General features: G+C 38.8%; 2 protein-coding genes across 6 annotated transcripts in view; one reads left to right on the top strand and one right to left on the bottom strand.

The window, feature by feature from the left end:
• LOC125030521 (muscle M-line assembly protein unc-89-like) overlaps positions 1–10,936 on the top strand; it is a 344,127-nt gene extending 333,191 nt beyond the window's left edge. For 4 of the 5 annotated variants that reach the window (XM_047620591.1, XM_047620590.1, XM_047620589.1 and 1 more), the window contains 4 exons: positions 4,210–4,379; positions 4,502–4,741; positions 6,416–6,451; positions 6,899–10,936. In XM_047620591.1, the coding sequence (XP_047476547.1) occupies positions 4,210–4,379; positions 4,502–4,741; positions 6,416–6,451; positions 6,899–8,752 (2,300 nt within the window). In that variant the 3' untranslated portion in view covers positions 8,753–10,936. The remainder of the gene's footprint in view (positions 1–4,209; positions 4,380–4,501; positions 4,742–6,415; positions 6,452–6,898) is intronic. The other variant, XM_047620588.1, reaches the window with a different exon arrangement.
• Positions 10,937–13,845: 2,909 nt separating this feature from the next.
• LOC125030443 overlaps positions 13,846–16,980 on the bottom strand; it is a 245,725-nt gene continuing 242,590 nt past the window's right edge. Inside the window, exons 48-49 of the mRNA XM_047620480.1 lie at positions 15,586–15,653; positions 13,846–14,652 (exon numbers count right to left, since the gene is read on the bottom strand). Coding sequence (XP_047476436.1) covers positions 14,584–14,652; positions 15,586–15,653 — 137 coding nt within the window. The 3' untranslated portion in view covers positions 13,846–14,583. The remainder of the gene's footprint in view (positions 14,653–15,585; positions 15,654–16,980) is intronic.

Below are 16,980 nucleotides of genomic sequence, written 5' to 3'. Positions count from 1 at the left end.
ACACTTTGTGAGCTTTTATCATATTCTTTTACTTCTTATTTATTTATTTATACTTTGAAACGAAGGATATTTGTAGCTCATGTTTATTGTTAGATGTATTTTTTTCACTTTCATTTCCGCTGAGCATTGTAGGAGCTCCAAGATTTTCTACTGGAGGGTATCGGCGTAGCTTCGGATTTTACGAGTTTTCGAATGTATTTGTTGATTTTACTGTCGCTACCAAATACTGTTGCTTTCATTTTAGCATACAGAACTAGCAGTTCTTGCTGAAGTATCTCGCAGATTTGTCTCATTCGGATTTTCCTTTATTCTAAGTATTAAACTTTTTCTTGAACATGACCAAATTTCCCAATTGATTTGTGCTATTACTCGAGGCCGCGTCGTCGACCGAGCCTTCCCCGAAATGCCGTTAGTTCCCATAGTTTGATCACGTCTCGGGCGGCCTACTCGCGGCGGGTGATCCAACAGGGAGAGTAAGCAAGCCCAGAAACTGCGGCCGTATTACAATTACGATTTGGTGTAATAACCGAAAATTACGGATAATGGCCGCCTGAGAGTGGAGGAGAACCTGAGCTTCCTAAACTGTGCGGATAATCGTTGTGGAGACCTGTAGAAAGCCTTGGATGGAATAGGCAGTGAGCGTGTAATTCCGATGGCTTTCGATAGATAAAATAATTTCCTCGATTGACAGTCTATTTTCCAATTTTGTATTTTAATAATTTTCCATCGGCGATTATGGAGAGACGAGAGGAAAAGAATGTGCGTGCGTTTTTTTCTTTGTTCGGTTAAGGAAATCTGTAAAGGAGAGAACGCCATACATCCTAAGATAAGTAGGTGCATGTACGACTGTGTTTCAGCAATTTCTCTTTGATATCCGGCCTCTTTGCAAAGCTTTCCCTTCCCTCCTCGCCGGAGCCCAACTGTAGAACAATAAGAGAAGTAATTTATATCAGTCAGAGCAGAATACGATGATGAAGTGGAACCCGCCATGACACAGCAGCGAGCGGGAAAACCTCCAGAATTGCATTAACGATTCTATTTTGTTTTCTCGATCGCTTCATTCGCAGACTTTTGCAAACTGGAGTGTATAATAAACGCTTTATGATATGTCTGACATTTCGGGACAATGACACGAGAGTTCTCGTTTCGACATTCCGACGCTTCATTATCTAAATGATCTTCCCATTCATGACGAACTTTGGAATATCAAGTAGCATTGTCATGTAGTATATGCTGATTACATTAGTGACATTTCTCTACACTATGGTCAGCGGGAAGACCGTTATCTGAGGTTTCAGTTAATGTGAAAGGGTTATGCGACGTAATATTCATGAGTGTCTCCGGTGAACCTAACCTTCACCGCCATGACAATACGCTACGCTCGGCCAGGATAATTTGAATAAATGTCACAAGCTATTATTTTTACCGTGGAAGGGCCGGCCATTTTAATATTCGCATATTCAGTAAATGTCATGAATGGTTGACTTCGATGTAAGGCCCTCCGAACAAAACCCAGCAGGATATGAATCGCAGTTTGAAGAATGGACATTAGAATTCTCTAAATGTTTTTTTTGTCTGTCTCGTAACCGGACAATGAAGGGGGCCTAATTCAACTCGTGAATAAAAATACATAATCATTGCTTGTTTTGTTCATTATTGTGGGAGACCTTTTGTCAGTGTGTTAGTAGCATCGGGCTGACTGTGCAGAAACATCATTGTCACGGAAATATTACTGGAAACAAATTTACAAAGTAAGGCGGTCGAACGCGCTGCCGGCCGCTCATTCGACCCGGATATCAAGCATCTCCTCGATTCTACAGAACATTAAAGATTATCCCTTTCCACAAAAACTGTTCCCAAGGAAAAAAAAAAAAAAAAACATACAACTACATGTAAATTTTTGTCGGTATTCTGCTAAAAGATAATGAAGGGTTAACATTTCGGCAAGTGACGGCTCACTGTCAGCAGCCAGGCCTCGCCATGATGGAGCGGCCGCACCACCGCCGGCCACCGAGTCCACGCTAGTCTCTTCTCTCTGTCTCCTTCGATTTTCGTCTTCATTAGCCTATTTTCCTTTCTAATGTTGGGTGTATATATTTAATACAGTTTTTCGTCATCAGCGTTTAATGAAGAAGTTTTGATATGATTGAATGCTACTATCGCAGCATTGTAGTTAATGTAGGTTTCCTTCTCGCGCTTTTTTTTTTTAATATCTTCTGGTTGTTAGTTCTATGGTGTAGCGACCTTGATAATCTTGTACCTATAATCTATATATTATTGCATCAGAGTAAACATTGGGGAAAAATAAAGTATATCAGACGGAGTTCTGAAATTATTTTCAGGATTGGATGAAACAAATAAACAGTGTACACTTTGCAGGTTAGTAGAGTTATGGGAAATTCAGCATTTACTTCAGTTTTATATAGCCAATTGAAGGCACGAGTAGTTACCAAACAAGATGCCGCAACTGAATTATTTTACGAATTTTGGTAACGCATTTCTTGTCATTGTTCCATTGTAATTGAAAAAGTTTGCTAGAGAATTATGGGAGGACCTCAGCCCATCAGCCGAACAATAGACAGGTAATTTGAGTCAAGTAATTTTACGCAATTTGCCCACAAGTTTGTCCTATCGTTATGTATGCGAAAATAATTCATATTCAATTCAAATCACATCGAGGCGCGCCCAAATATGAAGATGGCATTTCCTTTATTTTGTATTTTTATTTTGATAGGGTTCGAAAGTTTTTCATTTTCTTTCTTCATTTTGAATTCAGAGAATGAACGTTATTGAAGAAAATTCATACAGTATAGCATCAAGGAGAGAGCGCCAGTTAACTAAACACAAATGTTTCATGTCTTGCCCAGTGGCTCTGAATGGCAAATCGCCCAAATTGCCAGGTACCTTGCAACGTTATTATGTCAAACAAATGAAAATATAACTTTGCAATCTCCCAAGTTTTGTTTGTAGTGATTGCACGCGGCAGGGAGGGCCAGGAGGGGTCCAGTCACGTTATTGGACCAACCTGATCTTGGATTGTAATATCTAGTTTATCAATAAAGGCGTCTGATTTATACGGAAAGCTCACTGAAGATGGTCAATATGTCCTAGAATTTTTTATTCTTTATCGGATAAATGTTCTCTTCTCCCTTGATTCCACCGCCTGTGAACATCTGCTCTTTTCTCGTACTGTCCGAGGCGATGCATAATTCAGCGAGGACCAATTCTCACTGAACGATGAAAAAGTATATAATTGCCTTAGTCATTATGCATGTGTTATAATTATGAAAAGTCTGCGGGGATGGCGTTGCCTATCAATCCTGGCGTTTTCGGTGTTATTTTTTTGCGTACGTGTTCTGTTTCTGTCTTTTTTCCAAATCGTTTGGATCTGTTTGAATATTAAGGTTCTAAGTGCCGTGGTGTGATATAGTACTGGGAGTGTGTGACAATTGTGAATGCTTTTTCCTTCCGTTATGCTTTGGTATTATGTCATAGCTTTATCATTGTAGAAATGAAAACGGTAAATTGTAAGTGAGCTGCAGTATACCTGTTTCTCTGTATATATCACTGTAAACTTAAAGCACTATTTTATAAACACATATGCTGTAGGTTTCCCGCAGCAATTTAGAGGGCCGTGAAGACAAATGAAAGGCTCAGCGCAAACGTACTTTGTGGATTTTGATTTTTTTTTAAATGCTCAAACTTTCCATTATGTTTAGTCATTCTAGTTACTAAGGGGATTGATTACGAAAATGGTTTTAAGTGAAACGCGAACTAGGATATTCCATAGTCGTAGTAACCTCCAGGTGATTAGAAATTATATTTATTATTTATCATGTGAGACGTTTTCGATGAATCACTGCGGTGGTCAGCTGAGCAGCTGATAGTTTCACACGTAAAATATTAGGTCATATGTGAGGCTTCACAACTGCCACAGTCCAGGCACATTAATTGCCGTCAAATGTCATCATAAAATTGTTATCACTGCGATCCAATCTCTGGTCACCTTGTTGGTAATCGCTTCTTCACTCTCCACTGGGCTCATCTCAAAAATACATGTCGCAGATTTTCTTTGTAGGAGTGTATTATAATAGAGGTATTAATGTATCCACATCAGAGTAGGGAGCTATACAATTCGCTTACTTTAGTTGTACTGCCCATTAGGATATATTACATGATTCAGTATATAACGATACAACCCCTTCGCAGATTCGTACCAGGCCCAAGTGCAGGCGGCGTGGCAGAAGAGCTGGAACCAGACCCAGAGCCTCCTCCAGAACCTGCGGTTCCGGGAGCGCGGGCCCCTCAAGTCCTGGAGGCCTGAGACCATGGCCGAGGCTATCCACGCCGTGCTGAAGGAAGGCCTGTCCCTCTCTCAGGTGAGCCGCCTATGATGTAGTCAGTTTCACAATATCATGGCATAATGCCTACACGATTAGTTTTGTTTAGTCTTCAAGAAAAGCAAAATAAACACTGGTTAACGTTTCCTCGTCTATTTCAGGCTGCCAGAAAGTATGACATCCCGTACCCAACATTTGTGCTGTATGCCAACCGCGTGCACAACCTACTGGGGCCTTCCAACGAGCCGGGAGACATGCGACCGAAGGGCCGAGGGCGTCCCCAGAGAATACTGCTGGGGTGCTGGCCCGAGGAGCAGATCAAGGGCGTGATCCGGGCCGTCGTGTTCAGAGACACCTCAGTGTTCAGGGAAAATGAGCATAAGGTGGGAGGGAAGACTAAGGTATTTAAACTTGATGTTATAATTGTGATCACATATTATTTTTATTGCCACCATTATTTTATTCCAATTATGTATTTTTGTAATTTTCCATAAGATATCGTCTTATCTCTTTTTACTTTCATAATCCCTACGTTATCATGAATGTCATTAACACTGTAGTCATCAATTCATCATCATCGTGGCATCGTCATTATTTGTTACTGTTATTGTTGTTATTGTTATTTTTGTTTGTAGTAAGTGAAGTAGAGAATGGCTGATAATAATGAAAGTGTCAATATAAAAATTGTTAGCAATGATAATAGTATTTATAGTGATATTTTTTTTATTATTACGATTTATCATTATTAGTATTATCATTGTTATTATTACCATTATTATTTTTATGATCATCACCACTTCCACTATAACCATCATCATCCTTCTTTTCATCCCTGTCATTAATGATGATGAGGAGGAGGAGGATTATGAAAAGAATAATGATGATGCTGATAATGATAGTAACAACAAGAATATTATTACTCATGCTCGTACTGCTATTCCTGTTCTAGATGTTATTCTTATTATTGCTATTATCATTATCATTAACATCATCATCAATCATCGCAATCTCATCATCCGTATCATCAAGCATCAATGATGGTGATGGTGAGAATGAGAATGATGAATGATAATGATAACAGTAATAGTAGTAATAGTAGAAAAATACTACTACAGTTACTCTTACTCCAATTTTTTTTGTTACTTATACTGTTATTCTTGTTCTTGCTATTGCTATTGCTGTTGCTGTTACTGTTACTATTACTAGTGCACTTATCAATAATGATATATATCATCAATATTATTTGCAAGTTATTAGCTTGTATTACTGCAAGATTCTTCATCTCCATCTTTCCACTATATTACAGCTACTTTTTTATATCTGTTTTGATATAATTGCCATTGAATGTGGCTAAAAAACTTTACTTTTTCTCAGTTTCATATTACTGTCATATCTTTCTATATTTTATTTGTCACTCCTTTTTTCTTTAATGTAATCATCAAATATTATCAGCAGCAGCCTGATTAGTGTTATTACTGCTACTTCATCACTTTTTTTTTATCATCATTATCATCATCATTTGCATTATACAGCATAAGCATCTTCATGACAATATTGTCATTACTTTTTTTTTATTAATTTGTTTTATAATCTGTCACATTGATTAGTCTGTTAAAATTATTATTGTTTATGATGACTATCCTTGTTATTATTTACCCATTTGTTCAAATCCCAAACTGCACATTACTCTTTCTTATAATAATATTTTGATGTGATTTATTTGTAGAGTTTGAATCTGATTCACTTGTTCTTTTCACTATTATAATGGTTTAGTCAATGTATGTAATGTTGAAGTGGACTTATATTTGCATCCAAATTTTCATTGTTTTTGGAATATATATAAGCCACTCTTAAATAATCACAAAATCTTTCACTATAAATGTATCCACACACCTGCACGGAATCAAGACTTGTTACATCATTAAGCTGATGTTTGAATGTCTTGATGTATTACGATTTCATTCCCCTCCCCCCTATACTTCACAATGTTGATGTTCAGAGTAACCAGTAGGATTAATCCCACAAATTTTATTTAGAGGCTATGTTCACTCTGTATTTCTCTTTGCTTTCTGTAGGAAAACAAGCAGCCAGCTACACCCAAGGTGCCACGGGTTAGTATTGTGTGTTTTTAGACTAGATGTATTTGACTCATGGTAGTTTGTAATAGATTGCACTTATTCATTTGTATAAAATGTTATCTGATTTACTTATTGTTATTTTTCCCTTACTTGAAGTTTGAAAATTAATATGGTGACTACAAAAGTTGATACAACATGAAAATGCTGTAGGATATATCTCAGAAATTCTGCAGTTAAATAAATAATTAGATTAACTTTGACCATTGATCAGAATGAGAAACTTTGAAAGGTGGACACTTTGGATAGATCTCAGCTTTTCTGGGTAGATGCAGAATTCATGATGACCTTTCCAGATCAGTCTTGACGAATAATTGGAGGTCAATGATATAGCTATCATATGTACATTATCTTGAAACTAATTTTTTTTTTGTAGCAAGTGATTTTTGGAAAAGTAAAATATTTTCTTTTTTCCTTTTACAGCCGGATGATCCAGCCAACGCTCTGATTAAGCCCAATGGACCCATGGTTCCCAATACTTCAGGCATCCTCCCCAACGTGTCTGGAGCGTTAGCTAACACCTCGGGCATTTTACCCAACACCTCGGGCATTTTACCCAACACCTCAGGCATTTTACCCAACACCTCAGGTGTTCTACCAAATGCTTCAGGTCTTCTGCCTAATGCTACTGGAATTCTGCCTCCATTTATGCTGGATACTCCTGACAATGGTAGTCTTTCCACTGCTCCAAGCACTCCAGCGCCATCTACCCCAGCCCCATCTACACCTGCACCCAATACTCCCATTCCTGCACCTGCAACACCAGCTGCCTCTACACCAGTTTCTGTACCTATGACAACTCCACCTACTCCAGGAAGCCTTATGGCCACAGCAGCTGACAGCCCATCTTCAAGTGAGTCTCGTGTGGTGAACAGTTCCACCACAGTAGGCAGTTCTCCTCAGCCATCAGGAGAAAATGCCACTGGATCTGCTGCTCTCAGTACTCATACATTAACTTCGTCTGTCTTGTCCTCACCTGTATTCAGTCTTAGCAACAGCAACAGCAACACCAGTAATGCCAGTATTATCAATGGAACACCATCGGTCAGTCCAGGCAGCCAACAACAGCCAAAACCTGCCCATCAGCCACAGCATTCACCACAGCAGCAGAAGCAGCCACAGCAGCAGCAACAGCAGCAACAACAACAACAGCAGCAGCAACAACAGCAGCAGCAGCAGCAGCCACAGCAGCAGCCACCACAGTCTTCATCTCATCAATCACAGCCACAGTCACAACAGTCTCCACAGCATCAGCCACAGCAGCAACCACAACAACAGCCACAGCAACAGCAGCAGCAGCAGCCGCAGCCATCTCAATATCAGCAACAACAGTCACAGTCACAAGGTCAAACAAAAGCACAGGCCCAGCCACAAGCACAGGCACAAGCACAGGTACAAGCACAAGCACAACAGCAACAACCACCTCAGCCACAACCAAAACAACAGCTACAATCACATCCTCAGCAGCAGCCACAGCAGCCCCCACAGCATAATCACCAGCAACAACCACACCATCATCAACAACAACAGCAGCAGCAGCAGCAACAACCGCAGCAGCAGCAGCAGCAACAACATCATCACCACCACCAGCAACATCAGCAACAGCAATCACATCATCATCAGCAGCCACATCATCATCCTCAATCTCAACATGCACATCAGCATCACCAGCATCAACACCAGCAGCCACATCACCAGCATCATCAGCCACAATCACAACATACTTCACAGCATACACCTCAACATACACCACAGCATACACCTCAGCATCATCAGACGCAACCCCTGCCACTTGGAGGATTATTGCCAGGTGGTCTGCCTTCACCATTAGCAACATCTTTAGCCTCCCCTGCCCACCTAGCTCGTTTGTTTGGAGAAAGCGCCTCCCATCACCACCTTCCTGGTCACCAGCCACATCCTCAGCACCCACAGGCCCCAATTAGTCCATTCCATCCTGGCTTTCCCCGCCACCCACACCCTTCTGCTGCCATGCAGGTTCTGAATGCCATGAACAGCTTGAATGCACATGCCTCTCGAATAAATTCGGATGATTCAGATCCATCACCAGAATCAATTTTGTTCAGTAAAATGACAAGTTCACATGTAAATCCAGCTCATAGCAGTGCTGAGTCTAATGCCCGAGCTGGCCCTGGCCATAGTCAATTTGACGGCCATAGCAGTAGTGCTGCTCTTGCAGGTATGGTAGATCGATCATCACTTATGTATAGAGATGGCTTGGACACAATCAAGTCTGAACCAGAACCAATTCTTAACTAAGGTGTGTGCAGATGATTTATTAATGGCCCCTACTTTATATATAGAACAATGGTGTTTCTAAAAACTGAGGACATGTTTCAAAAGTGAAAAAGGAGTTTAGAAACCCTATTATTGTGAAAGTTTTTGTTGGGACCATATTCTCTTTAAGATTTTTTTTTTCTTTTATCTTCAGTCTCCCCGTAAGAGGGCATAGATTGGGTGATTTTGTAAATAAATAGTACTAATATGTAGCTTTGCAAGTGCATTTGCCCTAGAATAATTGGGCATTACCTCATAGTGAAACTCATTCATACACATTGTCACTGTACAAACTGAACATGCCAATATTCTGCTTCTGTATATAGTAAAGGTGACTTGTGTATGTACCTCAGTGTGCCGCCTTGCACCCTTCACTGTGAGTATGAAAAATAGTTTTTTGTACCTTTGTAAAAGGTATTGTTGCTTTATCTGTTAGGATAGAAGCTAATGTAGGCTAGAACCTAGGAGGTCTTGGTTGCAATAGCATATTTAATTTATTTGCTAATCCAAGAAAACACCTGCTTTTACAATTATCCAACAGTAAGGCGTGAAATTATATAAAGAGCCAATTGGGAAGAGTGTTATTTAACCCATTTGGCAAGCGGCAGGGCTTTCACGCCTGTCCACTAAGTAGTGTTTATCCCAAGTATGTGATAATTAAGCAAATGATAATGATATGAATTTAAAGTACTGAAGACCCTTTCAGAATATAATACACAATGATTGAAATTTTACAGTATATTTGTATTTAATGTGTATCGAAGCAAAGCAGCTTTTTGTTTGCACTGATACAAGATAAGAAAATGTGGAACTGTATTGTATAATGAGACTTTTGTGTGTTTTAGAATATCAAATGGTAAATATGAAATTTATATGATTCATTGTTATAGCATTTGTTAAGTATGTAGTTCAGTTTTGGATCAAGATATCCAAGATCTGTTGTTCTTAATTTCCCATTGATTTAGAGACCTATACAATTATATAACCAAAGTATACATGATAGGTTAAGGTTATTTTAATACTTGTAGTTTGTAAGATGTGACCATAGTTTTAAGAAGTGAAGTGTTGCACACTCAGTGTTCCCTGCTTCTCCACACAATATTTGTATTTCACTAAATAATTGTTCCTGGTCGTATTGGGATCATGACTTATTTTAGCGAATGGAGAAGCAGAGATAGATGCTGAATGATTGATCCTTAGAATAGATGTTACCAGTATAATATGGAAAGTAAAGCAGCAGAGAGTCTGGCTAGGAAACACTTGTTTAGTGGTTTTCCTCTATTCAGGATATTTTTTCCTTAATTATTCAGTCTCCAAGGTTTCATATCAGCTTCTAGGATAATTTCTAAACTCCTAGCTATTATCACATTCCCATTCAGATTGTCTGCTGCATGTTCACCTTTACCTTAATTATAGTTTTATGTTCTTTATTATATAGCACTTAATATGCATTTCTGTAAGTATAATACCTTTATGCTGTTATTTATGTTAGTGATATCTTATAACCCTCCCAACACCCCTCAGGCTGCTATTGGGAATTCCTAGTTTGTCTAATCATGTGTCTGTACATTTATTCCACAAAAGATGTTAAATTGTAAATCCAGGTGAATAAAAATGGGCCAGTAGTGTGCTCAGTTTTTCCAGTTTGGCAATTCCATGTGCCAATGAAACACTAATTTCTGAAATCCCTGGAAAACAGTGTCTGATCAGCCCAATAGCTGGCCATTTGTACATATTGTGACATAGAACACAAATCTGGCCATGTGGCAAGGTGGGATTCCACCTGCCTCTTGTGTGTGTATGTAGTAGCTTTGTTGTGGTGCCCCAAGTGTCGTTATTGTCGTCATTACGGCATCGGAATCTGTCTGTCATCCAGCTCCCTGTACTACTGCTGTATGCATGTTTGTTGGTAATTGTATTGTGGTTGGTAATATAGATCACTAATCAGCATATGAAAAATATACTATTGGGTACTAGAACCTTAAAAATAAAAAAAATAAAAAAAACATCCCATATGATATCAGTCTTTAAAAAAAAAAGTGAATTGTTTTTCAGTGTATTGCCAAGTCCATATAGACGAGGATAGATGAACTGGTAGATGTTTGGCCTGGTGCCATAGGGAGGGATGTGCCTGTAGATGCTCTAAATAAACGCTATCTTAAAATGTATTTTATTTTATTTTCCTCAAGACATTTTATTTGGTGAAGTATTCCTGACAAATTTATATACTGTATCAATTTATAAATTCAAAGAAAAAAAAGGAAAGAGAAAAAAATTGGACACCATTTCTCTTTTATTTTGCCATGTGGCTTCATGATGGTGAAACTTGCCTATACACACACAATGTACAGGGAACGAACCAATGCAAACCAATGAAGCTGCAGAAACCAATGATAATACAGACTATACGGCATGACGAAAGCCCCACCTGAATGAACAGCACCTTGGAGGGAAGTGGCCATTCTTCAAGAGTGGGATTCCATAACTGTTACATAATAATTACTGTCTTATACACTACAAATATATACAAAAATCTTACTCCACCAAATGAAACATACAACTGAATGCTGATACTCTACAAAATACGACCAATCTTGGAGTGCCAGCGTTGGAGGGAAAACAAGATTGGACATGGGCACCACAGTACCCGAGGCTCCTTGTCCGCAGAGGAACTATACAGTTTGGGATTTATAAAATAATCAATATACTTTTAACAATTTTTTTTCTGCATGTGAGGCCTTACGCATCAATTACTGAATGAAACAGTAACTAGGTCACTTCTGGGGTAACTACAGATGGTCAGGAGGGGATCGAACTGGAACCGTCAATTCCTTACTGTACCACATAACCAATAAGTAGCCTTATCACATCCTGGGGCCAGCACTCTTTCATAACAAACTCCAGTTTTCATGTGGAGTCCAGAAATCACATCCTTGCACTTAAATTACACATAATCACTTTGGTTGTACTGTCTTTTGTCACTTTTAACAGTTCCTATTTTAAGAGCACTTTCCATTTCTGCCTGAAAAAGCGTTTGTAATATTGATCTTCCAGGCTAAACTGAAGTCTTTCAATTTTTTTCTGCATGAAAAAGTACAAGTTTTTTCTGCTGCAAACAAAGGCTAATAACTGTTTTTGTATCCTTCAGTAGTCCAATATTATTAGCCCTGTTAATGTAATTTTTCTAGAAAGAAATGCAGTCTTATTTTATGGTCTAGGATAAGAGGAGTTCTTTTCAGTTAACAGGACTCGTCTGCCAAGTAACACAAGCAGAACATTGTTTAAGTAAACAAGGCATCTAGGTTGCCCTCCTCTCATCCATTATAGGTCCTAGGATGACACCAACTGACACTTTGTTTAACTCTTTCATGGTCACTCCCACAGGGCCATACTATCTCAAGCCAGTCCACAAGTAGCCGTTAGTGAATGATGAGCAAGTTGTTCCCAGCCGCGTTTGCACCACATGTGGCGGACATATAGATTTTTGGCGCTGTCTTCCATCTCCTGGCCCCAGTCACTTCTGTGTTCCTACAATTATTCAATCATTCTTTGCCCAACATTAATTTTTCTTTGTAGAATAACAACAGGTCAATAAACTTTCTCATAGAAAAATAATAAACCATTATAACATATCTTTTAATCTCTAATCTTGATAACATCTCCTGCTACCTAACATTCAACTTGGTGATGTGCAAAGAAAATACAGGGGTTAGGGAAGTTTCCTCAAGTACACTGTGTATCTACATTAATGCCTTTGGTATAGAAGAGTTGAGTATGTAAGGCTCTGTATATAAGTGAACTATATTAATGGTACTTACATTCATAACAATAGTATACAACAGTCTGACAACAGCAACTGTTACCCTCCTCATAGAATAATAATCTCTCTGTACACTAGACATGTAAGTCACAACCCAATGGTAAGAATTGCACATAAGGCTGAACCAAACCACAGCTAACGTACCACTAGCAGCTTCACTGAACCTACCCTGGCTGGCTGCCGTACTCCCTGCCAAACAAAGATGGTAAAATGCCATCAAAGACATTCTCATTTCTGTGGCCAACATGTGTGCAGCAAGTCTTTCTATCTCATGCTTGATACAAGTTCATGCTGGGGCAATAAAGAAGTTGAAAGCAAAGGAAGGAAGGAAGGAAGGAAGGAAGGAAGGAAGGAAGGAAGGAAGGAAGGAAGGAAGGAAGGAAGGAAGGAAGGAAGGAAGGAAGGAAGGAAGGAAGGAAGGAAGGAAGGAAGGAAGGAAGGAAGGAAGGAAGGAAGGAAGGAAGGAAGGAAGGAAGGAAGGAAGGAAGGAAGGAAGGAAGGAAGGAAGGAAGGAAGGAAGGAAGGAAGGAAGGAAGGAAGGAAGGGAAGGGAAGGGAAGGGAAGGGAAGGGAAGGGAAGGGAAGGGAAGGGAAGGGAAGGGAAGGGAAGGGAAGGGAAGGGAAGGGAAGGGAAGGGAAGGGAAGGGAAGGGAAGGGAAGGGAAGGGAAGGGAGGGAAGGAAGGAAGGAAGGGAGGGAGGAAGGGGGAGAGCGAGAGAGAAAGGAAGGGAGGGAAGGAGGGAGGGAGGGAAGGAAGGAGGGAAGTAGGGAAGGAGGGAAGGAAGGAAGGAGGGAAGGAGGGAAGGAGGGAGGGAAGGAAGGGAGGGAGGGAGGGAGGGAAGGAGGGAAGGAGGGAGGGAAGGAAGGAGGGAGGGAAGGAAGGAGGGAAGGAGGGAGGGAAGGAGGGAGGGAAGGAGGGAGGGAAGGAGGGAGGGAGGGAAGGAGGGAAGGAGGGAGGGAGGGAGGGAGGGAGGGAGGGAGGGAGGGAGGGAGGGAGGGAGGGAGGGAAGGAGGGAGGGAGGGAAGGAAGGAAGGAAGGAAGGAAGGAAGGAAGGAAGGAAGGAAGGAAGGAAGGAAGGAAGGAAGGAAGGAAGGAAGGAAGGAAGGAAGGAAGGAAGGAAGGAAGGAAGGAAGGAAGGAAGGAAGGAAGGAAGGAAGGAAGGAAGGAAGAGAGAGAGAGAGAGAAAGGAGAAGATAAGAATTGAGATATAAATCCTGACCATGTGCAGGTATTCTCATTATGAGGTAAATCATGAGTCTCATATACCTAGAAGAGAAATCATTTCCTTAATATAATCAATGGTAAAAGCAAGGTAGGGAGTGTGTACACATTACTTGTGGGTAGATGGGAAAGAAAGATGCACGTACTCCCAACACCCATTTAATTTTCTAGCATTCCCCCCTTTTGTACTGGTTAAAGTTTAAATCACAGGACTGCTCTGGCATTAAAACATCACATTGGCTTCCCTCAACCATTACAATGGAGCATGCCTACCCCAAACTGCCCTCTTTCTTGTATACATTTACACTATCATTTAAATATAAACAAAAATAATCAATTTTTTTTTACATTCAAGCCAATAAATGTTTATTTTTCTTAATACATATTGACATATCATTATAGACCTGAGGATATATTCATCAGTATTGAACATGGTTCCAAATTTTTCAACAAGTGCTTAATACAAGTCATATTTCGGTATGCATTTAATTATTTCTATTATTATCCCTTCTTTATCACCAAACCTTAAATGGTTTCAACGACATACATGGATATATATATATATATATTTTTGTATATTTTTTGGTTTTCTTTATTTTTGCTATTCCAATAATTTTTTTTGGCAGTGAGGCACAAGTGCTCCAAAATATGTCCATGGTAATACCATGACACATCCTGCAACTTGCAATGACTGGTAGCAGGCTGGTCTGTAGGGACTGATTAACCATATGAGTGACATTGTGGATGACATAGCATGATTGGCAGGAAGCATGTTACTTGGACAGTAGATGCTTCAACATACTTTCTTTGTCATTCCCACTATTACCACGACTATCGTCCATCTGTAACAGAAAATAAAATCTGAGTTTGGATTCATAGGAAAGAGTAAACAATACCTTTGTTAAATGATATCAAGAACTAACCTCGCTACCTGAATTCATGTAACAAATTTCAAGAAATTTTTGAATGACTGCTTGTTGATTATATACTATAAAAGCAGAGTAAGCCCGTCTACTTTGGGAGAATATCTTGTAACTCAGTGTGTCAACACAAAGAGGAATGAAATATATGTTAAAAGGAGAATAATGTAAAATCTCACCCAACTCTCAAGTTTCCCTACAGCCCCACATTAACAATTTTGTACCTGCATTGTCATTTACACATATATCAGCATGTGTAAATGGTAAGTAGTGTGTGTGTGGGGGGGGGGGGGGGCAGGATGTAACCAGGCCAAAAATGTGAGTAGATGTTTCTAAAACAAAACTGAAGTATGGGTGTCAGTAGATCTGTGGTATTCACAGAGCACCTTGTGAAATCCATGTTGCTCCAACTGGTAGCTCTCTATCCAATGATTATGTATATAGAATATTTTTAAAATAATAGTCCCGTCTTTAACTTATTTTTTCCCACATTCAAACAGTAAATTTACATTTCAGAAGTTTAGAAAAATCAAATATTTTTCCTTTATTTTTCCCAGTGGAGCCCTCAACGTAGGCTGGTTGTCATTTACAAAGTCACAAAGTAGGCGGGTGTACTGTATACTTTGGCTGCTATACAGCAGGCTTTAAAAAAGGAAATGAAATATATAACTAACAAACTTTAGAGCTCCAACTTTAAGTATATGGTATAAGCTGAAAGACTGATTATGGAGATTTTCACTTACACAAAAAGAACACCCCATTAAAATTATGAATACTAATATGAAAAATACAATGCATTCCCATATGATAAGTGCTGACCTCTTACATGATATGTCAGACTCGAAAAACACTTACTCTCGGTGAAGCACTCAGCCCTCCAGCCTGGCTTGTATTGACACTCTCTCCAACCCACTTATTGTTTTCTGTAAGAGGTTATATGAATTAGGATTCAAGGATAAACACATAATAATATATTGATACAATGATCTAGTTTCAGCAACTTTCAAGGGTTTGATATTATGACTACGACTTTTATCTCATTTATAAAGGCAAGACTAAAGAAGTTTTAGAAAAAATAATGATGTTACATTTCTGCTTGATTATTACTGATTCTATACTACTATGCTTTCTAGAAAATGAGCTACACACCATGCAATGTGATCATGCACTTAGTAAAAGCCTGTAACATGCAGTAATATTTTGGTCAAGGCATGCAAACTGGAGATATAAATTTAAAAGAAACTAATGATAAAATGACTAAACTACTGAACAAAAATCAAATGAATGTGCAGAGTAACTGTTAAATTAGTGTTGGTGGTGATGAAGGCTGCTATGAATATATCTATGAATAAAAATAAGTCATTTAGAAAGTACAGTGAGTGGCTTCTGAAAGTGGTTGTGCATTTAAAGTTCCTACTGGTACTATATAATACATATACACATACATTACATATATATTTATGCACCAACAATTAACATTGGTAAAAATTATACAAAACACGAATTTATTATTAAACATAATGACTTCTATATTACATGTAAAACAAAATGGAAGTAGTACTACAAATAACCCCAAAATATAAATGAATAAATACATGTATTTAAGACTTAGTCAGTCTCTTCATACAAAGAAGAGATTTACATACAAGCATAAACACCAATATAACTTTTCAGATTGCATTCACGTTTATCATCTACAGTCAGAGTGAATACCGAAGTTTCCTTGTTGTAACATATTTACATGGTTATCTATACAATACACTAAAATTAGCAGTCTACATATATATTTATCTTGCACTGATTTCACATAGGAATCAAAGTGACTCACATGTGAAATTCACTCTTATATATGGACATACATAGAGAAGAACACATGATTGCAACCAAGAATTTTTTTAAAGTGAGCAAAAATGCCATCTACCACACATATTGTTTGTAATTCTCAGTGCAATTAGCTTACTCTGTGAATTACTGTAATTACAATAAAAATACTAAAGGCCACTGTCATGCACTAGTAGCCCTGATAACTCCACAAAAAAAATTTATAAATTGTAACATGTACATCTGCACTACTACTTTTAGATTCCCTGGATGCATTTTTTGTTTTTTGGTGGGACAAACATATATGCAGAAGTTTTAAAGTGTATGTTCCATTTTTACGGACTATCAGTCAAATTACGGAGTGAATTTTAATTTGTTTTAGCATGCATGGTATCTACTGTATCTATAAGAAGCATGAACTTACATCTG

The sequence above is a fragment of the Penaeus chinensis genome, chromosome 11 (genome assembly GCF_019202785.1).
Source record: "Penaeus chinensis breed Huanghai No. 1 chromosome 11, ASM1920278v2, whole genome shotgun sequence".
NCBI classification, from domain to species: domain Eukaryota; kingdom Metazoa; phylum Arthropoda; class Malacostraca; order Decapoda; family Penaeidae; genus Penaeus; species Penaeus chinensis.
Note: the sequence above shows the minus strand (reverse complement) of the source record. Positions and strands in the feature narration are given on the sequence as shown.